The sequence below is a fragment of the Peromyscus maniculatus genome, chromosome 14 (assembly GCF_049852395.1).
Source record: "Peromyscus maniculatus bairdii isolate BWxNUB_F1_BW_parent chromosome 14, HU_Pman_BW_mat_3.1, whole genome shotgun sequence".
Taxonomy (NCBI): Eukaryota; Metazoa; Chordata; class Mammalia; order Rodentia; family Cricetidae; genus Peromyscus; species Peromyscus maniculatus.
The window spans coordinates 77,725,989-77,753,375 of NC_134865.1; the positions used below are offsets into that span (position 1 = coordinate 77,725,989).

Consider the following 27,387-nt stretch of genomic DNA (forward strand, 5'->3'; position numbering starts at 1 on the left):
AAGTTCCACGACGGCTAGCGTTACATAGTTCCTGTCTGAAAGGAAACACACACACACACACACACACACACATACACACACACACACACACACACACACACACACACACACACACACACACACCAAAAAGCCCACCCCCTATCTTAAATTGGTAAAACAATAGCAGTAACAATGATAACACCACCCAAAACCAAAGCCTTTCCCAGGGCTTCAGAAGACTCAGATCCAAACTGAAGTTAGAAGCCTACACTTCCCGCTCCTCGAAATTTGAAGTCTACACATTCTTTGTCTACACATTGAATAAATCAAGCTTCGGTGAGCTCTGGTAATATTTATTTCAGCTTTTTTTCCTTCTTTTCTTTTGGTTTTTTGAGACAGGGTTTCTCTCCGTAGTTTTGGTGCCTGTCCTGGATCAGGATGGCCTGGAACTCAGAGATCTGCCTGACTCTGCCTCCCGAGTGCTGGGATTAAAGGCGTGCGCCAACCACCACCTGGCTTTATTTTGGCTTTAACAGCCACAGTATTAGGTTAAGACAGCAATCTTAAACCACATTTCCCAGAAGCCCTCGGGCTCTTAAGACCCCCCCCCCCCGAACCCTCCCCAACCCCGCCCCCTCCCGTCTCCGCGGCTCAAAGACTACAATTCCCAGCATGGAGCGAGAGTAAGGACCACAACTCCCGGCGTGCCCTCAGTGCTGGCCCGGAAGCGTGGCCTTCCTCTTGCCCCGCCTCTCCCGCCGCTCTCAGCCAATGGGAATGCTCAGTATTGCGCGGTGTGGCGGGGACAGCGCCGTAGACAAGTTGCGAGTCGAGGGAAGCGGCGGGAAGTTCGTACTACGCTGTGGACCGCGGGTTGGCAACTCTGGGTAGGGAGCTGCGGGGTGGCGGCAGGACGGTGGCTACGGTGTCGCTTCAGAGCGGCGCCTGCATCTTCCAGGCCTCGGGCGGCGCCGCGGCTGGGTCGGGCCTGCCCGGGAACCCTCGCTTCTTAGCCTGCTCGCGGAGCTGCCGGAAGCCTGGTTCTAGAAGGACGCCCGAAACGGGGCTCGGGCCAGGGTGGCGGACCAGGGGTGACAGGGACCTGGACCCGGGCTGAGCCTGCCCCTTCCTTGGCAGCGGTGCGGTGAGGCCTCGGGGTGCACCCCGCGGGCCGCCGGCTTCTCGCCTCCTTCCTGTCTCTGCTTCTGTGGTCGCCGCCGCAGGTGCCCTGTTTCCCGGTGCAGCGTCTTCAAAGGCAAACTTAGGTTCCCTCCATCGTCAAAGTTTGTTTTAGACCGTTTCCAGTCCAAATAGCCTCAGTGTAAAACTGCTCTAGAGTCTTTTGAGAGATGGGGAGAGAGACCGACCCGCTAGAGTCCTGAGGAGGGTACCCGTTTTTTTTTTTTTTTTTGTCTTTGAAGTCATCCATTCTTTATGTATGTATGGATTCTTCTTTTCCCTCCCCCAGTGATCTTGGATTTTGCAAAGACGATTTTGCTATTGGGAAGGTGGTGGTTAAACTTGAGATCGTTGAAGAGCCTCTTCATTAATTCATTCATTCTCTGTCTCTCTCTCTCTCTCTCTCTCTCTCTCTCTCTCTCTCTCTCTCTCTCTCTCTCTCTCTCTCTCTCTCTGGAATTGCCCATCTGTTAAGTCTAGAATTCAAAACAGTAAAAAATAAAAATGTAGAACAGCACTTATTTTTAAGAGTTTAAGAGAAAAGCATCTCGCCGGGCGGCGGTGGCACACGCCTTTAATCCCAGGACTCAGGAGGCAGAGGCAGGTGGATCTCTGTGAGTTCGAGGCCAGCCTGGGTTACAGAGTGAGTTCCAGGAAAGGCGCAAAGCTACAGAGAAACCCTGTCTTGAAAAACCAAAAAAGAAAAAAAAAAGAAAAAAAAGAAAAAGAGAGAAAGGCATCTCACTTTTTTTGTGACATGCTGGTCATAATGTTTGAGGAGATTTAATTTACAACTGTGATGGGAATTAAATTTCTGGTCAGTTAAGATAATGCTCATCTACCTGTAGAAAGGAATGCAAGTTGACATCACTTTAATAATGGCTTTTCTTGTTGTGCCACAGATGGCAGTCACTGCGACTCAGCTTTGCTGATGGTGTCTATGCTAACACAGGAACATGGGTTGAGTTGGATAACAAGTGTGTGTTAGGCATTAGTGATTCGGTACAGCGCTAGTATCCAGTACAGAAATCACTTTGATAACTGTAATGGCTGCTGCGTATGCTTGGCATTGCAGAAATGATGAGAGTCTATTTGTTAAACAAATGAGATGATGGAGTTGATGTGTTAAGTAGGGAGCCTGGCATCTAATAAGTTATCTAGTGCCCAGGGAATGGTTATATGGAAAGCTTATGCTGAGGCTTATTCAAGTATGCATGTGTATATTTTAAAAATAACAGCAATGCATTTAAAATGTTGACAGGCCCTAAAATTAAATTTCTTACAGGAAATAGGCCAGCTTTTCTTAACTTTGAGAACTTAAATGAAATGATAAATGAATGTCACAGATGTCTAGAAAAGACAAAAGATTTAACTTTTGACTTTTTTCCCCCCTTAAAGACATCTGTAATAGACATGCTATGAATAGGATTTGCTTTGAAAAAAGAACCAATTTCTGTGTGTGGCTATCTCAGTATGTTTATGCAGATGGACTGTGTGGAACTTGAAAAGTATACTTATACAGACGGACTGTGTGGAACTGTAGGAGTATCCTTATAAGCCTTTAATCCCAGCACCAGGGAGGCAGAGGCAGGTAGATCTCTGTGAGTTCGAGCCAACCTGGTCTACATAGTTCCAGACCAGCTAGAGCTGCATAGTGAGACCCTATCTCAAAATCAACAACAACAAAAAGGTATGCTTGTACAAGTTGACTGCAGACATCACAGAGTATGCTTACATGAATTAACTGCAGACACCACAGTACACTTATACAGATTGACTGCCATCAGTGTCACTGGGTGACATCATTTTATGGGACTTCTCTGCACTCAGTCATTGACTGACAGGCTGTTAGGTGGCTGGTGACTGCATTTTGATGAGTCTGCATCAACTCCTGTCTTTCTGTGGGTGTCTAGTCCAAAGGATGGGAACCTGTGCTCCAGGATTTAAAAATTAAGATGGACATATATTTAGAGTAGTACTAAACATGTATATGAAAATGAATATATCAGTAAGCCACATGCATTAAGTAGAAACACTAAATGGAAGTCATAATTAAATGGCAGAGTAGTTAGTTTGAAATTTTCGAATGCTCCGCCATGTACTTTTAAAGCAGCTATCCACTGACACTGGAAGAAAGTGCACCTTACATAGCTCAGTATCAGGAACAGAATGGGACTAAAAACAAAGACCTTATAATTGCTGTCAGTGCATCAGATTTCTCAGTGAATCAGCTGGCTGGCTGTTGTTGGTGGGTGAGCAGCTACATCTCTAGACGTAGCTTCTTGTTTTAAGAACCTCAGAGAGACCACATTATATAACTCAATTTTACATAAGATTAAAAAATACGGAGTTTGAAGTGTTATAACCAGAACAATGACAGCTTTACTTGAGGTTGCATTTCTCAAGTTATTTTACCAAGTATGTGCTGAACAAGTCCCATCTTTTGGCCCTTACTCTGTTTTGCTGCATGTGGGCCTGTCTCGGGGACTGAGTATTACTATTTTTGCTGTAGACAGTGCCCCCCTAGCCTCTGCAATTCATTGCTTCATATGGCAGTGGCCATCAACGGGCAGATTCTCTATAGTTACAAATTCTCTGCTAGAGGTAATGGGAAAAAATCTTCTTAGACACCAGAAAAGCTTTTAAATTGTGTTTTGTAAAAACTGAATACTTAAGAGATTTAGCCTTGTTTTATTTTTTTTCAGGCCTGCAGAATATATTTCAGAAGTCATGACTTGGAAATTTATCTTCTTAGAACTTGCTAGTGGGTCTGTAAAATATATCTATATGCAGACACTCTGAAATTAATTTGGCAGTTTCTCAAAATCTAAACATAGGCTTAACATAAGATCCCACAGTTGCATTCTCGGACATTTTCCTAGATAAATAAAAACTTGCATTTGTACAAAAGCTTTTTCATTAATACTCATAGACACTTTATAATAGCCCCAAACCTTCAGGATGACAGAGAAGAAAACTGTGGCATGGCCATACAGTGGGACACCAGGCCCCAACAAAAGGAGTATCTGTTGGTGCACACAGTAGTTTGCACAGAGCTCACCAGCTTTGTGCTAAGTGTAAACAGCTAACTGAAGGCCAGGGTCCTGAGCACAGACAGGAGATTCTAAAGGGCTGTAAAGAGGCTTCTGTGCAAGGAGCAGTTCACTGCAGTTAGTTTGCAAAGCCGCATTCTCCCCAGATAAAGCAGGGGCTTTCATGTGAGGGAAGCTTGCACATCATGACGGGGAAGATGTCGTGTATGCAGGCGGTACATCCATGGACATGCTCAGCTGTGAACAGCTCTCAGCACACATTGACAGTTAGCCTTGGTCACCTAAAAGAGACAGAGTGAGGTTTTGGTTTCTTGGAAGTTTTCCTTAAGAACCTTAGATGAAACAAAAGGGGAACAACCTTGAGGTTTTTACGTTGATTTATTTATTATGTGAGTATGGGTCTACATGTCAAGGTCAGGGAACAGCTTGTGGGAGCCGATTCTTTCCCTGTACCATGTGGGTCCTGGGGATTGAACTCACCTACCAGCTGAGCCATCTCCTGGCTCCACTGTCCTAGTCTTTTCAGAGGAGCAGCAGCTTCCTTCCTCCAAAAGTGTAGGAGCTCAGACTTAGAAAGTGGCCAGCCAAAGCTGTTTTTTTGTAGCATTCTCAATGACAATAGTGTAGACATGGAAGGCAGGCTAGTATTTCCTTAGGTTAGGGTTGTTTCTTTGGATGAAGGGATAGTCCTGTGTTTCAGTTGCAGTGGTCGTTATGTGGATGTTTGAACACGATGAAGTGTAGAAACACAGTATGAAAGCTGAAATTTGAATGAGTTAGTTACTAGTCAGTTTGCTAGTTTTAGTAATTGCTTATCCATTATATAGCTGTCATTTTATGTAGCCATTGAAGGGTGTGGTAATTGTAAATAAAGCTGCTATGAGTGTTCATTTTCAGGTTTCTGTGTGAGTGTAAAGATTCCATTTTTTTCTAGGATAAATGCCCAGGAGTAACTGTCGGGTTGTGTGGTGTGTGCTCAGCTTAAGGAATTGCCAAACTTTGCCAGTGTAACCGCACTGTCTGGTAGTCCTGCCATCGCTGGAGAGATCCAGCTCTCACTCCCATTTGCGCTTCCCGAAGGCTAATCTTTCCCTGTGCTCATTTGCCTCTCACGTCTTCTCTGAGGACGTGACTCCTCAAGTCTTCTGCCCACTTTATAATTGGATTGTTTGTTTTCTTAGAGATTTTAAAATATGTTCTAGATCCATCTTTGCCAAATGCAGGGCTTGTGAGTATGTTCTCTCAGTTCCTGGGCTTGTCTTTGCGTTCTCCTACAGTGTCTTTCACAGCTCACACCTCCCTTTGAAGAGGTATAGTTCATTACTTTGTGGATTGTGCCCTGGGGGTCAGAATTCTGTGCGTAGCCCTCGATTGGGAGGATGTTTGTGTATTTTCTTCTAGGTGGTTCACAATTTGATGTTCTTGTTTCTCGTTTCTGTCATCTGTTTGGAGCTAGTGTTTTGTACAGGATGTGAGGTTTAAATCTTGGTTCTTTTTGCTTCATCTGTGAATGTCCACTTACTCCCAAACCATGTGTTGAAGACTCCTCTTTCTCCATAGAATGGCTTTTTATTTTTATTTAATTTTTTTAAAGATTTATTTATTTATTATGTATACAGAGGAGGGCGCCAGATCTCATTACAGATGGTAGTGAGCCACCATGTGGTTGCTGGGAATTGAACTCAGGACCTCTGGAAGAGCAGCCAGTGCTCTAATCCTCTGAGCCATCTCTCCAGCCCTAGAATGGCTTTTTAAAATCTTTGCAAAACAGTCAGTTGGCCATAGATCATAAACTGAATATCAAAATGAAGATGGGAGGAAATGAATGAGCAGTTAAGTAAATGTGCATACAGATGTATGTAGGTAGAAAATGGCCCGAGTCTTGACAAAAATGGGACTGTGTGTAGAGCAAAGTCATGTCTCAGCTAGGAACTGGGCACTCTGGGGTGAGGAGTGAAGGAGGTGCAGTTTAAGGCTGGAGGTTAGCTGGTGAGTAGAAACAGCTGACTAGGTGGAGGTTTGAGCAGGAGATGATACTAAGAGAAGTCTTGTAGGGCCATGTGAAGGAGGCCCAGGGATGACCATGACTCTTGATTTACCACTTTGTGTGACAGAGGTCCACTAGAAAGCTGAGAGAGTGATGTTTCATAATGTTGTTAATCTGTAGTACTTCCTAGGAGTGTGTTAGCTTTCTGTCATGGGGATAGAATACTCAGCTTACAGGGAGGAAAGGTTACTTTGGCTCACAGAGGTGCTAGCTCATTGTAGGGTGGCCTGTTACTTTGGGGTCATGGCAGAGAAGACATCATGGCAAGAGTGTGTGATGGAGGAAGTTGCTCATCTCCTAGTGTTCAGGGAACAGAGAAAAACAGGGAGGGGGACAGTATCACCCCCCCCCCCACTTTTTAAATTTATTTTTCTATTGTCAGCTTGATACAGTATGAATTCTTATCCTAATAATGAAATATTTCACTGAGGCTTGCCCAGTAATTGAGTAAAACCAAAACTTATTACAAGCCACAGTTATCCTAGGGTCCCCCCTGCTATATACATAGCCTCCCTGGTTCTGTGGGTTGCAGAGGGGGACAGTGTCACTTTTTTTTGTTTTTGTTTTGTTTTTCGAGACAGGGTTTCTCTGTGTAGCTTTGGTGCCTGTTCTGGAACTCACTTTGTAGCCCAGGCTGGCCTCGAACTCACAGAGGTCCACCTGCCTCTGCCTCCCGAGTGCTGGGATTAAAGGCGTGCGCCACCACCGCCTGGGACAGTATCACTTTTAAGGGCACACTTTCAGTGACCTTTTTTAGATCCCACCTCCTAATGGTCTCAGCACCTCTCAGCATTGCCATGGACTGGTGCCCAAGCCTGTACCTCAGGGCTTTTGAGGGTCAGTTATCCAGAATATAACCAAGACTAATGGTACATTTTAGACTCTTGTTGTCTTCAGTGATTGGTGTTGACAAATCTGGACTTTCAGGCTCCTCAGTGCTACCTTTCACAAATTGCGCATAGAAAGAAGAATAGATTCCATTGGCTTGTTGTGTAGATGACTTTTGGACTAAATCTGAATAGGGTTCAAGAGTTGAATCACAGATAAAAGAGTGGTAAATAGATCCACTGAGAAAAGTAGGTGGAACCAGATTTATTTGTGGTGATGGAGAAGGGCCTCAGGTGTTCTGTCAGTGTGTCCTGACCTGTTCCGAGGGTGGTGATGCTCAGCTGCTCTTTCAGATTGTGAGGACCAAATGAAGAACAGTGGCTCCTAGTGTTGTGATGTGATTTGGTCTTCGGAAGATGCTTTCATCTGAAAGATCTTTACCAGTAGGATGGTAACTGGCTTAGGGCACTTTGCTCCTGGTCGGGTGGGATACGGAGCAGTCCTAAGCTTTGCATTTCTGACTGAAACTACTTGGCTTCTGTGTCTTATCCACTAAAGTTCTTGATTTCTTTTCTCATACACATTATACCTTGTCCCCTCCTGCTCACCAGCAGGAATCTCATTTGTTTCCTGCATTTAAAAGGTCATGTTGAATATATACATCAGACTCTGTCACTTTAAAAGTAACCAGCTAACGAACAGAACTTACATAATGTTAGAAAACAGTGCAGTTTTTGCTTTATTTAGAATGGAAACCAGAGCATTCCATTGTTTTAAAAGTGATGACTTGTTGAGTCAAGGCTTTTCCTGCATAAGAGACAGGATGGTGTGTACGGATGCAGGGTGGGCAGAGCGGAGCTCTGCATCTGCTCACCTGTGCTTGCAGTGCCTTTCTGCCGACTGACTTAGTCGGATTCCCTTCTAAAGTCCAGATCCCATCTGCTTATATGCGGAGACTGCTAAGAGCGTTACACTCCTGATTGCGACTCTCCCGTAGTACTGTCACAGAACTTCCCCCTCCAGAAGAGCAGGCTCTTACAGTGCTGTGCAAGCTGCCCATTTAAAACTATCATTGCTTGGCACCTATGCCCTAGTGACAGTTTGACCAACATGTGAGCAGGCACACTGCCATCCCGACAGATGGGTGTGAGTACAGGCAGCCAAGAAACCATGTATCTGCATCTAGTGTATTTGTTAAGGGCAGGATTCCCAGTTGGGATGTTCAAACGTCTGTCCATCCTGAGCTTTCACGCCTGTGGATAAAGGGATGTCATCATTAATCCCAGCTCTGACTGAGATTGCATGGGTTTGTAAGAGCTCCCTGGCTCTTACAGAAGAAGGCGATTGGGGACAGTCAGGATAACTGTGTCTCCTTCATCACAGCAATACTTCAAATAATCCTTTCCTCTTTCTTCTTGCCAGAGAGGTTTGTAATGAGGGTAAACCTGTTTAGAAATTGTCCTGATACTTCTGGAATGAATGTGGCTTTGTTTCCTGGAGCACGAAAGCTTCCAGAGTAATTTGTTCCTCTATGTGTACAGGATATGTATAGGATCTAATTTCATAGATCAAGTATTGACCCTGATTGTGATATTAGGACAACCTAATTCAACATCATCTCAAGATCAAGTGGTTCTGAGCTTACATTTGGATGTGAGAATTACCTATGAAATGTGACCCTGAGTCTGACTCCATTATCATTTGAGTACACTGGAAGGGAGTTTTCATTTTTTAAGTCATGGAAATAGTGTATATATTTTTCAACTCAGTTCTTTCTATCTTTGACCTTCCCTAGACATTTTCTGGTGTGCATGGTAGGGAACTCCAGTGACAGCAAGCTTGTCACATTCAGCGCAGCGCTTCTCAACCCTGGGTTGTTGACTGTTTAGATGGTTCAGTCTTTGGTTGGGGGCTCCCTGTATTGTAGGATGTGTGGCAGCCAGAGGGACAAAGTCATCCTTAGTTGAGAACCCCTACTCTAGAGACAGCCTACAGTCCTTTAAATTGGAACTGTAAGAAAATTCTTATCATCTGTGGACACCTACACTGTTCTGTCTTTTGGAACCAGCATGCGGAACCAGCAGAACCCCTCTTCAAACAAGGTCGGGTGTTCTCCGTCATTCTGAATGGAAACACCTCCAGTTTGTAAGTCTTGGTTACATGGCCTGGCTCCATGTCTGTTCACCAGTGGCTTTTCCTGTTTTTAAGCTGGAGTGTCTCAAGTGCAATCAACTCTCCAGGCATGGCTTGGTGCCAAGGACCTGGAGTTGCATGTCTTGTAGATGTAGCCCCTTAATCGGGTCAGGGGTGGGTGTTGGCTTTCCCCACATACCACACTGGTTAATATTTGCTACCTCCTCACAACAGTGTGCATACAGCCTAGAGCTCATTAAGTCTCCTTTATACCCAGTTGGCTCTTTGCTGTGGTTCTGAATTAGTTTTGGGCTGCAAATGTGGGAGCTTATGTTTTATTCTGTTAAATTTACTTTTATTGAACTTAGCTAACTTTGACATTTTTAGATATTTTAGAATCCCAACTCTTGGTCAGATTCGATGTTTCATTCTTAAGTATGTGATAATGCCTAAGTATGTGATAATACTGTCAGCTGAGACTGGAAATACAAGAAAAAATCCTATGCACACACGCCTGCAGATTGAGAGGAGGACTGTGGAGAGAAGCCTGGGGAGTCCTAATGTGACAGAGAGGTACCCAGGAGACCAGGAAAGACAGCAATGGAAAGAGGATGAGATGCAGATAGTTTGTCAGCTGCCAGACTGCTCAGTCCTGTAGTGGGTTCTTGACTTAGGACAGAGGGCATGGTTGCTGCGTTCTGCTTTAACTGTAACGTTGGAATAGAGAATGCATGGCTGTAGTAAAGTGGCTTTGTAATAGTTTCTTTACGGAGACAGACAGACAGACAGACAGACCATTAAGGCCTAATGAGCCCGAGAAGTATAGACTACTCCAAGATTGTAGGTTCTTCTGGAAGTAGATGAAGGTATCTAGTCGTTACAGAGGAAAGCCTTGGTAAGTTGGGGTCTTTCTTGGCTGGGTGGTGAGAGAGAGAGATGGTGAGAGGACGCAAGCTGCAGTTATTTATTTATTTTTTTTGGTTTTTCGAGACAGGGTTTCTTTGTGTAGCTTTGCGCCTTTCCTGGAGCTCACTTGGTAGCCCAGGCTGGCCTCGAACTCATGGAGATCCACCTGCCTCTGCCTCCCGAGTGCTGGGATTAAAGGCGTGCGCCACCAACGCCCGGCGCAAGCTACAGTTATTAGAAGTGTGGTATATGGTTTTCTCAAACGTCTACCAGTGATTTGCCATCTGACCTATAACCATTCTTAAACAGAAAGAGGGCCAGTGTGATTACGTTGCAATGGCAACCTGCTAGAGTATCGATCCCTTTACCCCTGTGGTGCTGGGGATCTAACATGGGGCCTCGTGCATGGGAGGCAAATGCTCCACCACAGAGCTATGTTCCCAGCCCTTGTGTGATCTGTCTTTTGGATCAGAAGGAGCTCTTTAGAACCAAAGGAGGACTCTTTAAAAGAAACTATTAGTTCTGAGTCAGACTTTCTTCAAAGATCCCTGGAAGAAAAGAAGCCTTGGCTGTGGATAGTTTTCCTTTACAGAGTCGTTCCTGCAGGAGTGATAATCTTCTTGTCTCCCAAAACAAGAAATCTTAATGAATCCCACAGCCAGACTAAGTAAGCTTCCAACAACAGAGGCAAAGCCAGTAAATCTGTACATCTTTCTTAGCTCAGTGATTGTCTTTTATAGTATAATAACCATTTATAACGATAAATACGCATGCTTTTATGTTTTGGCACACTTATTTTATTTGGGTGTATATCCAGAATAGATGATTATAATGTGTGATACCTTTAGTAGATCTTAGCATATTGCCAGTTTTCCAAAGTGGTCGCACCAACTAACCTTCCTACTAGCATATGTGAGTTCCACTTACCAGTCACTCCTGCCTCCACATGCTGCAGTTAGCTAAATACTTTCTTTTGATCACCTTATGGCTGAAGCTGGCCTGAACCTTGCAGCAACCCTCCTGCCTCAGTCACTGTGCCCAAGCAGCTAAACACTTAACAAATGAATAAAGAAATGGTCTTTCTCCGGTTTTAGTGAGTTGTCTCACTGAAATGCTGGAGTTTTATACATTCTGAGTGTGGCTTGCCTTTTCAGTCTTGGACCAGTGTTGGGTGAATTGAAACTCTAGTTACTTCCTGTCTACCAGTCAGTGTTCTGTGTGTCCTCTTCTGTTGGTTTTTTGCTACCTTGTGGTCCCAGAGGTACTCTGGAGACAACTCTCCTGCATCCAGATTGGAATCCTCACTGATTCCCTTCACTCTTAGACCTGGGTAGCTCAGAAGTGTGTTTGTGTGGTGTGCAGCAGGAGTGGAGCTTGCCAGTGCCGATGCAGAACCGCGGGAGTCTCTGCTGAGCATAGCTCAGTCTGGATAAGCCAGTCCAGTGGTGGGCGGTGTCCGGAGGGTGGCAGCGGAGAAGTAGGTTGTACCCTTTGTTTTCATCTCCTGGTGATGATCTGCTATGTACCATTTTTTGTGCTTGTTAGGCCACTTGCGTGTCTGTGATCAGGAAATGTTTATTCAAATCCTTTGCCCACTTTTAATTTTTTTATTGAATTTTTTAATGTTTCAGTGTTCACATTAATTTATTCTCATTCTCTCTCCCTCCCTCTCTCTCTCAACCCCCCCCCTCCCCCCATCTCTCCTTCTGTTTTTGAGGCAGGGTTTCTCTGTGTGATAGCCCGGACTGTCCTGGAACTCAATCTATAGCCCAGGCTGGCCTCGAACTCACAGAGATCTGCCTGCCTCTGCCTCCTGAATGCTGGGATTAAAGGAATGTGCCACCACCACCCGGCACATTGATTTATTTTCAATCCAAAAACATTTTCCTTCCATTCTGTTCAGGGAGTGTTCATTCTGTAGTAGCAGGCAGTTAAGAGAATTCTTAGGCTGGGTACATGCTTTTGACACTGTAATGGCAGCACACAGCCCTGGGTCCTCAGATTAGACCAGCAGTCCTCTGGGACCAGCCCTGGGTGCCTCAGATTAGACATGCACACCTGCTGGTCATTGTGATAGCACCGCTGCGGTTCACAGCTGCTTCTAGAACAAACTGCCATCCCTTCTTCAGACACGAGGTAGAACACCTGGCTTGGACTTTATTTCAAGTTGCTCATTTTATAGGAGAAAAAAGAACTGGAGAAGTGGACTGTTGACTGAGCTCTTGGGGGTGCTGGAGGAGAACTGGGGATGTATCAGCACATTCTTAGAAGTATCTATTGGTTTTTTTGTCAATAGGTTCATTTACTAAACTCAAGGGATTTTTCAGTAAGGTGGGGTTCCCAGCTTTGAGATTGACACATGCAATGTGCTCACATGCTTGTGAGCATTCTTGTTCTTTTTTTTTTCTCTCTCTCTTTCTCTCTTTGTCTTTTCAGACAGGGTCTCACTGTGTAGCTCTAGCTGGCCTAGAACTTGCTATGTAGACCATCTGAACTCACGGAGGCTCTCCTGCCTCTGCCTCTGGAGTGCTGGGTTTAGAGGCATGCACCATACCTGGCAACACTGCTTTCTTAGTAGGTAAGCTGATGTGACTCAGTTTTGTTAGGGCTTTTTAGATGTTAACATAAAATGATGTCATTTCCATGGTGGGTTGCTGAAGAATCTGACTCTGGAATACAGTCTTAAGATACCATGTTGATTGGTGAATTGTTTTCTTTATATCCTGTTTAGTATTATGCCAACAAAATTTCTGTCAGTATATTCACACATACATGGACACATGGATACACACACTGACACATATGATTTTCTTGTTGCTGAGGCTGACCTCACACTTCTTGGCCCATGTGATTCCTCTGTTTTAACTTTCTAAGTAGTTATTCCCACAGGCACAAGCTCTGTCTGTGCCTGGTAATAGAGTGATTCTAAAGTAGCATCTTTCTGATTATATCACCTGCTTTTGCTGTCATGTCCAAACCCCCCCCCCCCCCCCCCACACACACTCTGCAGTCAGTTCCTAGAAGTGAACTTGCAGCAGTGTGGCACATGCTCTTGTTTGCCCAAGTAGTTTTTTGGTATTTAAGTGTATAGGTATATTGTTAGCCATTAAAGGGAATGTTTTTATCACCTTTAGAGTAATTTTTTGCAAAAGACATGTTCTGCAGTATATACTCCTTAAGGCTCAGGAAGGTAGCTTTTGCAACAGTGAACACTTTGTATAGGTAGTTTGCTTTGCTACTTAGTTCTGAGGCCATGGGCAAATTACTTCATTTCACTTAAGCATTTTCCCTGTATGTACACTTATTGTAGTACTTACATTTTGTGGCTGTTATAAAATCAGAGATAATGTGTTTAAGTCACTCAACATAGAGCCTGGTATATAGTCGCTTAACAGTGATGGTTTTAGTTACATTCATTTGTATGTAAGAGCTGTGTGTTGTAATTAATGGTTAATTGAGTCTTTGCACTATAGACTCATTCATTCATATTTTTACTCATTTAGGATTAATTGAGCAAAAATAACTGATGATACTAATGTAGGAACATTATGTCAATGTTCAATTTCAGTTGCTAGTCTTCAAGAGATATATGACTGTTTTCAAGCTAGAGTCAGTATTGTTCTGTAAAGAGTGACTTAGGTGTTATTATCAAAGCACGAAGGTATGATTGTGTTTTTTTGGGGGGAGGTGCTGAGTTTTTTTCTACAGTTGATGCGTTGATTGTGATGTAACTTGGGGCAGTGTGCAGGGCTGATTCATGAGGTTCTGCTGTACAGAAGCATTGGCAAGTTCCAGATGAAGAGCACTGAAAAGCTTCAGTTGACATTAATAAGATTTACTGTTCATGAAGAATTCTTTAAAATTAGCTTACTTTAAAAATTAATACAGGTACACAATAAGGTGAGTTATAAATGTTTAAAGAATGAAGACTAACCTTCCTACCTCTAAGGCATTCTGTTATTAATTCATTATATGTGCACACATTGACACAGTTATTCAGAGCTCCTGGAGGTGCCCGTCACACACATCCCAGTATCTGCAGCACTCTGGTCGCTGTCTGCTTTATGTGAGTAGGGTGCACAAAGACACTCTGGTACTTCTCACTTAGAGCTTCTCTTTAGGTCACTCTGGCTGTTTACATAGAATCACCTTATTTCCAAAATTGTTTTCTGGCCAGGAGTGGTGGTTGATACATGCCTTTAATCCCAGCACTGTGGAAGTAGAGGCAGGCAGGCCTCTGTGAGTTTGAGGCTACATAGTGAGATCCTGTCTCAAAAATGAAAAAAAAAAATTATGTTCCATTGCTAAATTCCCTGTGCTGTAAGCTGAGGGTGTTTCTGGTCTTTTGTTATGGGGCTGCAGTTGAACAGATAGGATGATTGCTGGAAGTGAACTTGAGGTACCAAAGATGTTATGATTTACAGATTTGATAGATAATGCCAAATCGATGTACCCCTTTTCTTATACTCTTAGCAACCCAGTGTATTTTCTGACTTTGAATTTGAGTAATCTGTAGCTGAAGCCATCAACTTGACAATAATTTTAATTTTAATTTGTATTTGTATTGAGCTTGTTTGCTGCAAGCGTTCAGGATGTATTGGTAATGAAAGAAGTCATGTGAAGCAGCAGATAAGTAATGCACTCTACCTGTTCCCTAGCAGTGATGCTGAACAGTGTGTTCTGTGAGGAGAGAGACAGAGAGGAGTAATGTCCCCCTGAACCCACTTTACCTGGCTTGGCCTATGTCCTTGGCCTCTTAAACGTTGTGTAGAATTTTGAAAATTCCAAGAGAAAAACATACCCATTAGAGTTAGGTAAAAATAGTTAGGAACTAAGATTATAACAGAGGAGAAAAGTGAGGCTCGTGCAGTCTGATGAGCTGAGAACACTCTGATCTTAAATGTGAATAGGAAATGCCACTGTGAACTTGGGATGTGCTTTTCCTTTAACATCAATTTATAGCCCTCTGCTCAAAAGACCTGGAAGTGATGGTATTAAACAGTGTTATGATAGTAGTGTGGCATTATTGTGATGACATTATGTCTAACATCAAGGGCAGTGACAGTCTTAGGAGGCATGGACTTCCAAATAGTCATTTTTAGCTAAAGAGACAAGGTTCCCTGTAGAGTGTGGCTGAGGTTTGGAACAGGAGTGGGGAAGGGGACCTGGGACATCTTTCTCCAAGGCTTCTGGGCCTTGTATCAGAAGGGCATGGTGACCAACTTGAAGGGCTTTTATAGTTTAGCAGGTGTGTCACACTTGGTATTGTGACACTGTTATCATCTACAGAGTTCTGTAGATGTAACCAACCGTCTTACCCGCCTGCTGCAGCTAGCCTCTTCAGTCAAGAGACCTCTCTGAAAGAGACCTACTTCCTGTCTGTTTGTCTTTATATAGACTTTCTGTTCTGCCTTCTCATTGGTTGTAAACCCAACCACATGACTGCCTCGTCACTGCCTGTCTGTACAGACCTCCAGGTCTTCTATGGTTGGTATTGAGATTAAAGGTGTGTGTCTCCAATGCGGGATGTATCCTTAACCACACAGAGATCTACCTAGCTCTGCCTACCAAGTATTGGGATTAAAGGCATGCGCCACCACCGCCTGGTGGCTTTAATAGCTCTGACCCTCGGGCAACTTTATTTATTAACATACAATTAAAATCACATTTCAGTACAAATAAAATATCACCATATTTCCCCTTTTCTATTTTAATAAAAAGAAAAAAGGAAAAAGGTTATAACTAGCATAAGAAAAACTATATATAAAAGTACAATAACTATATAAATATATACAAGTAATAAATACCTAAACAATGTCTAGTCCATTTGTATTTGACAAATTCAGAGAAAATAATTCCATTATCTATCCTATTTTGGTAAGTCCAAAATGTACCTAATTCACTTTCTATCCTAACTAGTCTTCAACTATAACTAACTAATCTTCAACTCTCTCAGAGATCCAAGAAGGAAAATAATATTACCTAACAAAAATAAAAACAGGAAGTACATGCAAGCAACTTCCAAAAAATTGTGAGTTGACAGAAACAGCTAGCTGCCTGGACAGTCACCTGAGGTTTCTCCGCAGTGTTGGGGCATCATCTTCAGCCTATAGGCTTAGCGTATCTGACAGACTCATTTGTGAAGTAGGATGTTCACAAGGTCAATAGTTCGACCTCACATTGGGTGAGAGCAGTCCATGTACTAAAAACACCTGAATTTCACTAGTTGCATGTCATGATTCAGGATTTTAAATTCTGGAAATTGTTGATGTTTTTTAATTCAGCTCTCCATTGTTCTTGGCTGTGTATATGTGGCTTCATCTCAGTATCCCTTTCTTCTCCATATCCCTCTATTAAATGTCAGGGTATGAGCTTAGTTACTCTTCAAGAATAACTGTTTCAGCTGCTGTTCCATTGCACATCAGAAGCCATCGGCCCACTGCCTGTCCAGCTGCCTTCGAAGAAAAGGGCACTGTACCTTTTCCGGATTGCGAAGGCCACTCAAGGGATGGTGCCATATTGTCCTGGCCTCAGAAGATGCCTTTTGATAAAGCCATAACCACACTTGTTTTGGCAAGAATCGGTAGTCCTTTGTTTCATGTCCCATCTGTCCATTTTGTCCTGTTTGTCAGCAGTTGATTCGAGGATACTTTGTTGTCCAGTGGCTAACTTTTGCCACAATGAAAGTTAACTCCATATGCAGTTTCTTCAATGCCCATATTTTCTCTGAAGTAGGTTGGTACTGCCAGGAGCTGACATATCTCATAGTCATAACAAAAAAGAAAAATTTTCTAAGTTATTAAAACATTTTAAATGCCATATTCTGAAGATCTCTGAAGGGTTTGAAGATGACCTGTCTATCTAAAATATATCTGCTCAATTTTGAAAACATACCTAATATGACTACAAGTTCTATTATAATGTCTAACTACTAACTTTCATTTCTTTATATCCTAATAGTTGGTAATAATAACATTCAAGGATCAGAAAATTGCATTACACTGTTAAATGAACATAAGTACAATTAGAAATATACATATAGCATTTTCTAACAATATCAATTTCAATATATATAATTTGTATACAATATAAAACAATCCAATCCAATGTAAAGTATTTAAAACTAGTAATTGTCTTTTTCTTTTTCTTTCTTTTTTTTAAAAACAAGAACCTTAAATATAATCTCCTTTGCTTAGCCCTTTTCTTTACCCTTGACAACAACTTGTAACCAACCCCCATAAACAATGAAAATTATCCCAGACCCCAAACCCATTAAAAGACCAAAAAACCACCCGCCCTACACCACCTCTTTGGGAATGTGGGCGTCGTATTCTTAAAATTGCTTCCTGCTTGGTATGGGCGAAGGTATCTTTATCTTGAAAAGAAAAATTTTAGGTTAATTGTCAAATTCTAGGAAAGGTAACTATATCCTTCATTATCCAGTCTGTGTTTAATGCCCAAGTTCAGGGTTTGAACTCAAGTCCTTATTCAAGTAGTCTTTGAGACTGGATCATCTCAGCTAGCCCTCTCAAAATTGCTCTGAACACTTTGTAGTTCAAAGCTGATCTGTAGGTGTTTGTCAGCTTAATGATATTATTATTTGTCCACGTGGAATTGTTGTTGTGGGGCCCCATCTTCTTCCTGGAGACTTCAGTTGATGTTAGGCCTGGCCGTGATTTCCTGCAGAAAACTGATAAGAGACTTGAACACACATATATATGCAGCTAATTGAAGCCTTTTTTCTTTCTAGAATTAGTACTCTATATGACCATTCATATCTTAACAAAGTTTAAAATGTATATATATATATCTATATATATTAATCTTGTAAATTTTGATATAAAATTTATACTTTAAGAAAAGTTTAAAGAATCAGAATAGAATCAAAGAGTTGAGATTAGTAATAGAATAGTCCCTTAATTAATTTGGTTTTTCTCCTGTCCCATAGCAGAAGATGGCTCTTTTCTTCTGACATGATACAGGGAGTTTGCATTTTCCTTTTAACAACAGAGTTCATGCTGGAGAACCACTCAGTTGAGGTACAAAAGAAGTTGCAAATAAATCTTATGTTTTAAGGAAGTTTGTGATTGTGTTTTGGGTCACATTCATAGCTACCCTAGGTGCATGTGAATCGCAGGCTACAGATTGAACATGGTAAAAAGGAAAGGACATTCCTGAACTTCTGGAGCTTGCTTGCACTTACAGGGAGACAAAACCATGGTTACTACTGCCTACTGAATCCCCAGCCAAGGGCGTGGCTACCGCTTTGCACACTGCAGATCCAGAGTGGTGAAGCTGATCCATTTCCGCTGACAGCAGCCAGTGCAGAGAATCTTCTGTCCCCAGTTACCAAACCAATGCTGAGTACTGAGACTCTAGTAACTTCTGTCTGTGCTCACTGTGCCTCTCCCTGCAAGAGCAGTAACTTACTTTAACTGCAGTGTGTTCATGGCAGCCTTTGGCAGTGAATGACAGTACCAGAAGAAGCATAATTTAAGCCCAGCAGCCAAAACAGAAAACTACAGGAACATTATAGGGCCACATTCAACAAATTCAAATTCATGGCTTTTTACAGAACAGACAACAGAGGGTGAAGGAAGGCATAGGGAGGTGGCACTCAGATCAGGATTAGCTTTTGGGTCCTGAATAGCAGAGTCACCATGTAAAAAGATTCATTTGGAGACAGTGGGGAGGCTGGGGCCCTTAGATGTGATTGAGAAATGATTAATTTTGTTAAGTAATGATAGATGGAGGATGTTTCCCTATGAAGGGCTATGATGTCTACAGCTTCCTTTAAGATGGCTTTAGGAGGAGGTGGAGGAGTAGACCCCGCATTGGCAGCTGTTGAGGGGATGAGTATCATGTGGCTGGGTACTGTGTCACTTTCTGCTCTTCAGTTCTGAAATGCCTGTAGAAGCTGCTCTTAAAGCCAGCTGTGCTGCCTCTGTGAATCGTCCGTCCTTGTCACTTCCTTTCTTTTCCTGTTGACTTTTGTCTAGTTTTCCTTATAATCTAAAGGGTTCTTTGAATAATGCGAAACAAACCTTTTGTTGTGTTTTGCAGATAGTTTTCATTTGTCTTTTGAGTTCGTGGTGCTTCTCTTTTTGTTTTTTATAACCTGTGGTTGAATTTCCATTTTTATTTTGTCAATTTACCACTTTTCTTTATGGCTTAAGTGTTTTGTGTGTTTCTTATAAAAAGCTGTTTTCATAGAGTGAAAAGTTCTTTCGTGATTTTTTAAATGACTACAGCACACTACTGATACATTTTCATTCTATAGTTGTTATCATTTGCCTAGCATATTTGAGGAGATCATCCTTAGAGCTGGGCCCCAAGGATGGATCAGAACCAATGCTCAGTAGCTGTTCTGGGAAGATATTGATAGATTTAACTAGGATTCCCCAGAAGAATAACCATGGACAGTTTACAGTTGGTTTTAGGAAAGGTGTAGCATGTCTAAGTTCTTTTTAAAAATCTACTCTGTGAAATATTAGTAATGTACTTGAGTTGCTAATCGTCGAGAGGGTTTTAGCATTTGCTTTCCCCAAAGAAAGATTTTAGCATTTTCCCTTGGGTTAAGGTGAGGAGTGGGGCTCCTCCCTAGAGGCAGCATCTCAAGCTTGCTCTGTCCCACTCTGACCTGGGAAGAAGAGTGTAGTGGACGGTTGTGTTTCTGCAGTGGGCTCCTCGCTGGGGAATTGGTTCTGGGAGACCTGTAGGAACCTCGGGTAGATTATCTCCTGCCCACATCAAGTTAGAAGGAGAAGTGGGTTTAGAGGCCTGGCAGAACCCTCCCTTCTGAGGGGAAGGTGGTTGCAAGGAGTGGCTTGAATTTTCCATGTTGTGTGTTCTCAGTTACACGAGAGTTCTGCTGTTAATGCAGCCCTTTTAGAAGTGAGCTAAAGAAATACGAGTTGAAGAAGTACATATACTGTGTTTTAAATATTTTACCCTACAAAATCTTTATAGTCAAATGTTAATTTTCTAATACAAGTGAAAAATGGGACTAGAAAACATTTTTTCTCCTGCACATACCCACCTCCCTTTCCCAGAACTTGCAGTGTGAGTTGTCACTTCGCTCTTTCCAGCTTAGGTGTGAAGCACTGTAGGTGTGACAGTCGGTGAAGACCCATCACGTTTGCTCAGCTTAGTGCTTTTAGGAAGAAATCTATGGAGTTCTGGCTTGTCAGCTCCAGACTGCCTTCTGTATTCTCAGTTTGATACTCATGGGTCCATGTTACAAAAGGTACCATCTAGCCATGGGTACTTGCTGTACTTTGTTTGATAGTGGATCTCCTCTGAAACCAGAACACTGTCTGGTGCCCCAGGGGGATCCCAGGGTTTGTCTGAACTGTGTGTTTTTATGTCAGACAGTATTGGTTATTACTGACAGTTTCTTTTTGGGGGGGATGGTGGGAGGTTTTGAGACAGGGTTTTTCTGTGTAGTTCTGGCTGTTCTAGAACTTTTTCTGTAAGCCAGGCTGGCCTCGAACTCAGAGATTTTTCTGTTTCTGCCTCACGAGTGCTGGGATTAAAGGTGTGGGCCACCATGCCCAGCTTTACTGATGATTCTACAGGTTTGTCTCACTTGTACATTTGTGGGAACAATGGGTACCCCTCTTGGTGGCATGTGGCTCTATGGACTTGGTCTCTGCAGATGACTATCACATGCTTCCTGAGCACTGCTCAGAGGCATCCATCAGCTTCTGATTAGCTTACTTAATTGTGAGAGAGTTGTATCTAGATATATTGCTTTCAGATTGTTCCTGATGAAGTTTAGCAGAAGAAGTGAAGAAGTTCTTTGCTGATTTAATTATAGTTTGGCAGGAAACTGTTTGTACTGGAACAAGTAATTACTTAATCCCCAGTAAGTTTAGAGTGCAGAGGAGCCGGTCAGGGCAGTGGATATGATGAGGTGGAAAAACATGGTTTTGGTTTGAACTGAATCATTCATTTAGTGATTTATATAGATTTTAAACCAATTTCTAAGATGCCACAGAGGGAGCTTTTACTACATTTTAAAAATTTATTTTATTTTTAAATTCTTTCAAAAATTATTTATTTAGTTTTATTTTATATGCATTGGTGTTTTGCCTACATGTATGTTTGTGTGAAGGTGTCAGAACCCTTAGAGCTGGAGTTAGAGACAGTTGTGAGCTGCCATGTGGGTGCTAGGAATGGAACCAGGGTCCTCTGTGAGAGCAGCCAGTGCTCATAACCACTGAGCCATCTCTCCAGCCCCAAGGGGGCTTTTCTTAAAGCCTTCTGGTATAGTCACTTGTGGGTACCAGAGCAGTGCACAACAAATGAACTGCTTTGTGAACAAAGTGAGGCACTGCAGACAGTCTCCTGGTGCAGCCTTTGAGAACGTGCATCATGGGAAGATGCACCACTTTCCTCCATGCCCTGGGCAGGATTTGATCTCACAGCTGTCTACAGCTGCCTTTTGTCTTTAATAAACAGTCTGTCAAAGGTTTAGAAATGTTCCTTACCAGGAAGACTCTTGACTCTTCCCTGAAGCTGGGAAGTGATTCCTCACTGATGTCTGCATGCAGCCACTCGTAGCTTACTAAGGCCAGAGCTTGTGTTCCAATTAGTTTTGGCTTTCTGGCCTTTTGGTTTCCCATGCTTTGGAATCTGTGGGCTCATTTGGTGTTTCTTAGTCAACCGATTTGCTTTCCTAATAGAGATTAGACACCCAGAGTAAGAGGGGATGGGCATGCCCTGCTCCTACTTGGTGCTGCAGACTTGTCTTTTAAAGGGAGGGTAGCTTGTATAGAGTTAAAACAAAATACAAACAAAAAAACTCAACTTATTTTGTTAAAAAAATCAAGTTATTCTGTACTCCTGTGTAGCTGCTAAGAGTTGGTGCGATTACTTTTTTGAATTGACATTCTCATTATTCAATAAAGATGAATGTGCTCATTGATTATTCCATTAGCAAGGCCCTTGTAGCAACTGGTAGCTGTTCCTGCCTTGCCCCCTCACAGGCTGCTTTCAGTGCTGCAGCTGACTGATCCTGTTGATATGCAGGCTAGCAAATCATGTCAGTTCAAGACCTTCTAATCCCATATCACTCAGATAAAGTTCTTCCCGTAGCCCAAATGTGAGACTTGCTTGCCCCTTTGTGCCTGCCCTCAACCTCTCTCCTGGCCAGTTCTTTCCCAGCCACGGCGCCACTGGTTGCAAGCACAAACTGGACATCGCCCACTTCATACCTTGGCACGTGCTTCTGCCTCAGTGTGGGATATTGTCTCTGCAGCATCTGTGTGGCTCATTGGCCCTCACTTCATTTCTTTGCTTAAATGTCACTTTCTTGTGCACCCAGCAGACCATGTTTTAAATTCCATTCTCTCCCTACTTACTTGCTGGTATTGGTTCCTGCCTTTGTTCTTACTACCCTTGGATAGATGGCATTTTAATTTAAATATTTTAATATTTATTTTAAATTTTACTATTGTTAGAGTGTGTATGTCTATACATGCACGATGTATACATGTCGGTACACATGCCTTAGCATGCATACTGAAGTCAGAGGATGACTTAGTGGAGTTAGTTCTCTATCTTTATGTGGGTACCAGAGATTAAACTCAGGCTGCTGGACTCGTGTGGCCATCAACTGCCTTTGCCCACCGAGCCGTCTCTCCAGCTCAGGAGAAGGCATCTGAGTTTTCTCTTATGGTTTTGAGGCAAGGTTTAATGTAGCCTAGATGGGCCTGGAGCTGGCTGAGGCCAAGGATGAACTTGAAATCCACCGCTCACCTCTGAGGTGGCTGGGATTACATTACAGGCCTCTGTGTCTCACCATCTCATTTTAGGTTGTGCTGGGAATCAACCCAGGGCTTCTGATTTCCTGGGCTGGTGCTCTATCCATTAAGCTTCATCCTCAGCAATATAGTCTGATGGTTCCCCTCCCCCAACTTTTCCCACCTGCTCACCCACCTAAATTCATTCATTCTCCTCCCTGTCATTAGAAACAGACAACTAAAGCAAACACATCAGAATAGGAATAGGACAAAACAGGGGGGGGGGGGGGAGAAAAAGACAAGCTAACAGCACAAGAAACACATGCAGATGCAGAGACCCACACTCATACACACAGAAATCCCATACAAACACAAAATCAGAAACTATAATATATAAGCAAAAGACCTGTGAGATAAATAAATGCCCAGGCAAAGCATTATGAGACAAAGCCCCTCCAAAAATACCACTGAATTAGTTTTTTGTGTTGGCCTGCCCTTAAGTGTGGTTTGTATATCCAGAGAGACTTGGAGAACACTAAGTTTTCCTTTGTGAGTGGTTGTATGTTGGAAATAGTTTCTGGGTTAGGGATGAGGCCTTGTGTCCTCTCCCCCTCTCCTCACTGGAACCCCATTTGGCGTAGACCTGTGCAGGCCTGTGCATGCTGCCTCAGTCTCTGTGCATTCAGATGTGTGTCAGTCCTGTTGTGTCTGGAAGGCTTTGTTTCCTTGGTGTCCTCCATCCCTGCTTTTACAATCTTTTTCCCTCATCTTTCACAAAGTAGCCTTCCCTGAGGGGAGGGATTTGATGAAGACACTTAGAACTGAGTGTTCTGAGGTCTCTCACTCTCTGCCCATTGTCCAGGTGCGGGTCTCTGTATTTGTTCCCATCTACTGTACGAGGAAGCTTCTGTGACGATGGCTGAGCAGGACACTGATGTATGAGTAAAGCAGAATGTTAGGAATCATTTTATTGCCGTGTTCCTTTAGCACAGCAGTAGCATTTGGTTCCCCCTACGTCCATGGCTTATCGAGTCTCAGGTTCTTGGCCACCTGAGCAGTGTCAGACATGGGTTTCTTTTTGTGGAGTGGGCCTGAAATCTAATCAGGTAGTGGTTGGTTACGCCCACAGCTTCTGCCGCTCTCACAGCAGCTTATTATGCAGGCAGACACCGAGATCAAAGGGTTGTAGCTGGGTTGGTGTTTACATTTCTCCTCTGGTATCTTGCAGAGTACCTTCCAGTAGGGTGATGGCTCTAGGTAGGTACCAGCTTGACTTCTCCATGTTTGATGAGTTGTGTAGGTTTTGTCTTCAACTATAGGGCCTTACCATCAGTTTGTGGAGAGCAACAGTTGCTTTGGCAATAGCTTGGGTTGTTTGAGGGTTTCCATGGGGCCCCTTTGGCCAGCAGCTCAATTAGGTGTAACCCATTCCTGCCATTGGAGGTTTCACTTGGTGGTGAGAGATGTCTAATTGAAGCTTTCTCTCCCTGGTTATGTAGTGAATCCATTTGAATTTCTTCAATGTATGTATGTATTTGAAGAAGCATCTACTGTGGTGGGTTTCCCTATGACCCCTCAAATGGCCCTTGGTGTAGCTGTCCCTCCCCATATTCCCTCCCTTCCTTTCCCTCTTCTCTTCCCCTTTCTGTTTAATCCTCCTATTTCAGTCCCTCCTTACCTATCCATCCCTCCACGATCTATTTCTCCTTCCTTGGGAGGACCGCCCCCCCCCCCATCCCTTACTCTATATCTAACTTCTGTGGTTATTTGCTTTTCAAACACTTAAAAGCTAACATTCACATATATGCTAACACATACCATGTTTGCCTTTCGGGGTCTGGGTTACCTCACTCAGGATGATTTTTTTCTAGCTCCGTCCATTTACCTGTGAATTTCACGTTTTTGTCTTTTTTTAACAGCTGAGTAAGATTCCACTGTGTAATTGTAGCACATTTCCTTTATCCATTCATCCACTGACACACCTAGGCGGTTTCCAGTTCCTGGCTTCCATGTATAGAACAGCAGTGAACGCAGATTAGCAAGCCCGGCACTTGGTTTTAGAACGATGTTTGTTTCCTGGCACAGTGTGCTCTGAGTGCTGCAGCAAAGACAGCGGTGACCTAAGACCTCGCAGACAAGGGCCAGGACGGCAGCAGCAGCAGCGGTCTCCATTTTCACTTCAGATGGTGTGCACTGTCAAAAGTTCCTCATTGTAGTGATGCTGACTTCGTTAAAGGAGGCAGGGCCTCGTCCTGCCTTCTGCTTTTTAGGAGTGGACTTTGATCCCTTGTGAACTCATTCCCACCTCAGTGTGACTTGTGACAGTGGCACTATGGAGCATTTATGACTTTGGGTTCAAGATTGTTTGTATTCATTTTATAGATGGAATATATATTGAAAAGGAATTCATACAAATTAGCAAAAAGACAACAGAACATTGAAAGGTGTACTAAGAACTAGGCCAGTGAGAAGGTTCTTTCTGACCCAGGTATTCAGAGAACTGTCCCACTTTTGCTAAGTTCGTCATTAACCTCCACATCCCAAGATCCAAATGTGCCTTTCCATCGTCTCTCATGACATGCTCTTCCTAAGCTCAGAGCGCTGCTGCCAGGCCCCCTGTGAACACAGCCCACCTTCTCCCCACTGCCTCTCTCCAGCTCTGGTCATCTCACACATCTGTTCAGTGAAAGCTCCTATGGAAGAATCTGATAGCATGCGTGTTGAGAAGGTTACAGGGAGGAAGGGCAGCTGAAGGGAATGGAAGGGCTTCATCCGTTGTGACAGGAGAGGAGGCCAGGTCTGGACAGGAAGTTGGCTGTGAGGTGAGTTAAGTAGTTTGTATGCTTGAGTCTTAGAAAGATAAGGGAATTCTTCTGGAAACTTGTGTTCTCTTTGTAAACTAGGCTATTGCATCATTTGCTGAGAATTACAGTTTAGGAAGGGATTGGGATTTCTGAGGAACAACGAAGGTTTGACATAATCATTTTAGAGAGCTCTTGCTGAGCCTTTGAAAGGCTTGCTGGTACCCACTGCAAGTGAGCTGTGTGCAGTGAGCTGAAAGCTGGACATCAGGTACTTGCTGTGGAAAACAACTGGAACTTTTGCTATCTGTAGAAATTTGTTTAGTTCCTGCAGGGTGCAGTGTACTGTAGAGAAGACAGTTTCTGCATCCGGGGAGCTTATATACAGGGAGGATTTAGATTTACCAGGTGCCGTGAGAGGCACAGTTTCTATTTCCCTAACCCCTTCCGAAAAGGGAACGGTTTTACTAAATGTGTACAGAAGTATGTGGGAGAAGGGCTAGTGCAGAGATACTGGTACCAGGATAGTGGAAGCTAAGTTCTCCTGAATCAAATGTGCTTCTGTACAGTATGAAACACATCAGAGAAGTTTATGGCTTTAAAGAGAATGTCATGAGAATCTGTAACCCCCTAAAGGAGCTTATACATAACCTATTTTAGGGAAAATTACAAGTAGTCATCCAGTATGTAGTGAACATCACACTGTCCTGTGATTTCCCAGTGTGGCTGTGAATTTGTAGAGTTTAGTGAGTGTAAGTGTCATTGTGTAAGATTCATTCAAGCTTTTTACCCGCTTTTCAGCTTAAAAACAAAAAACAAAAACAAAAAAATAAAATAAATAAAAAAAAAACCCCACCAAATTTGAGTCCAGGACTTGAAAAAATGCCAGTTATCTAAATACAGTATCGTATTGTGATAAATATAGCCATTGAGATTTTAGATCTATTCACAAAACTTTATTTTAATATTCATAGGGAACTTTTTTGGACTGTTATCTGAAAAACTGAGGACCATTTTATCATCAGAACTGACTATTAATTAGGGTATTGTTTCAGAAATAAAAGTTGATCTGCCGCTGAAACTCTCTTTGAATATGTATGGTTCCAAGCTTGCTTTGTGTATTTAATAACTTTAGTACTATAATCACTCTGTTTACAATTAAATTTTGGTGAATATGCTAATATAGAATGTAACAGTGGGTGATTTCAGTAAAGGGCAGTGTGGATTTGCATCTTGATGTGCTTTTCAGTTACATCTGCATTTCATTTAGAATCAAAGGGAAAAGAAATGATCAGATTATGTAACAATCATGTGATGATGAACCAGCTTCTTCCCTCAGTTGCAGAGGCTGTTATTACAGTAGGCCTGAGCTGAGTGAACTGGAATTACACAGACTGAAACTTACAAGTTACAAGTTGGCTTTTCTGTGTATTCCTTTGTAGATACAGTGCTGTAAGAGGTTGGTTTCATTATTAGAAGATACCTCTAATGTACTTATGGAATTGGTTAATTGAAATTGTGTCCACAGTTCTTTAGTAGAAACCTCAGTGCTGGGGTTGGTTTCATTATTAGAAGATGCCTCTAATGTACTTATTATGGAGTTGGTTAATTGAAATTGTGTCCACAGTTCTTCAGAGAACTAACTAAGACAAGGACTTGGTTATCTTATTTTTGTGAGCATGGGTTCCTGGTTTAAGAAATTGTCCTTTTCAGAA

At 42.8% G+C, this 27,387-nt stretch overlaps 1 protein-coding gene across 8 annotated transcripts in view; it reads left to right on the forward strand.

Annotated features, from left to right (window-relative positions):
- Window positions 1-714: 714 nt before the first annotated feature.
- Vrk1 (VRK serine/threonine kinase 1) overlaps window positions 715-27,387 on the forward strand; it is a 79,175-nt gene continuing 52,502 nt past the window's right edge. For 4 of the 8 annotated variants that reach the window (XM_076551340.1, XM_016005899.3, XM_076551339.1 and 1 more), the window contains exon 1: window positions 751-852. In XM_076551340.1, coding sequence (XP_076407455.1) covers window positions 751-852 — 102 coding nt within the window. Of the gene's footprint in view, window positions 867-13,897; window positions 14,026-27,387 lie in introns of those variants that run through there. The other 4 variants (XM_076551343.1, XM_076551342.1, XM_076551344.1 and 1 more) reach the window with 3 other exon arrangements.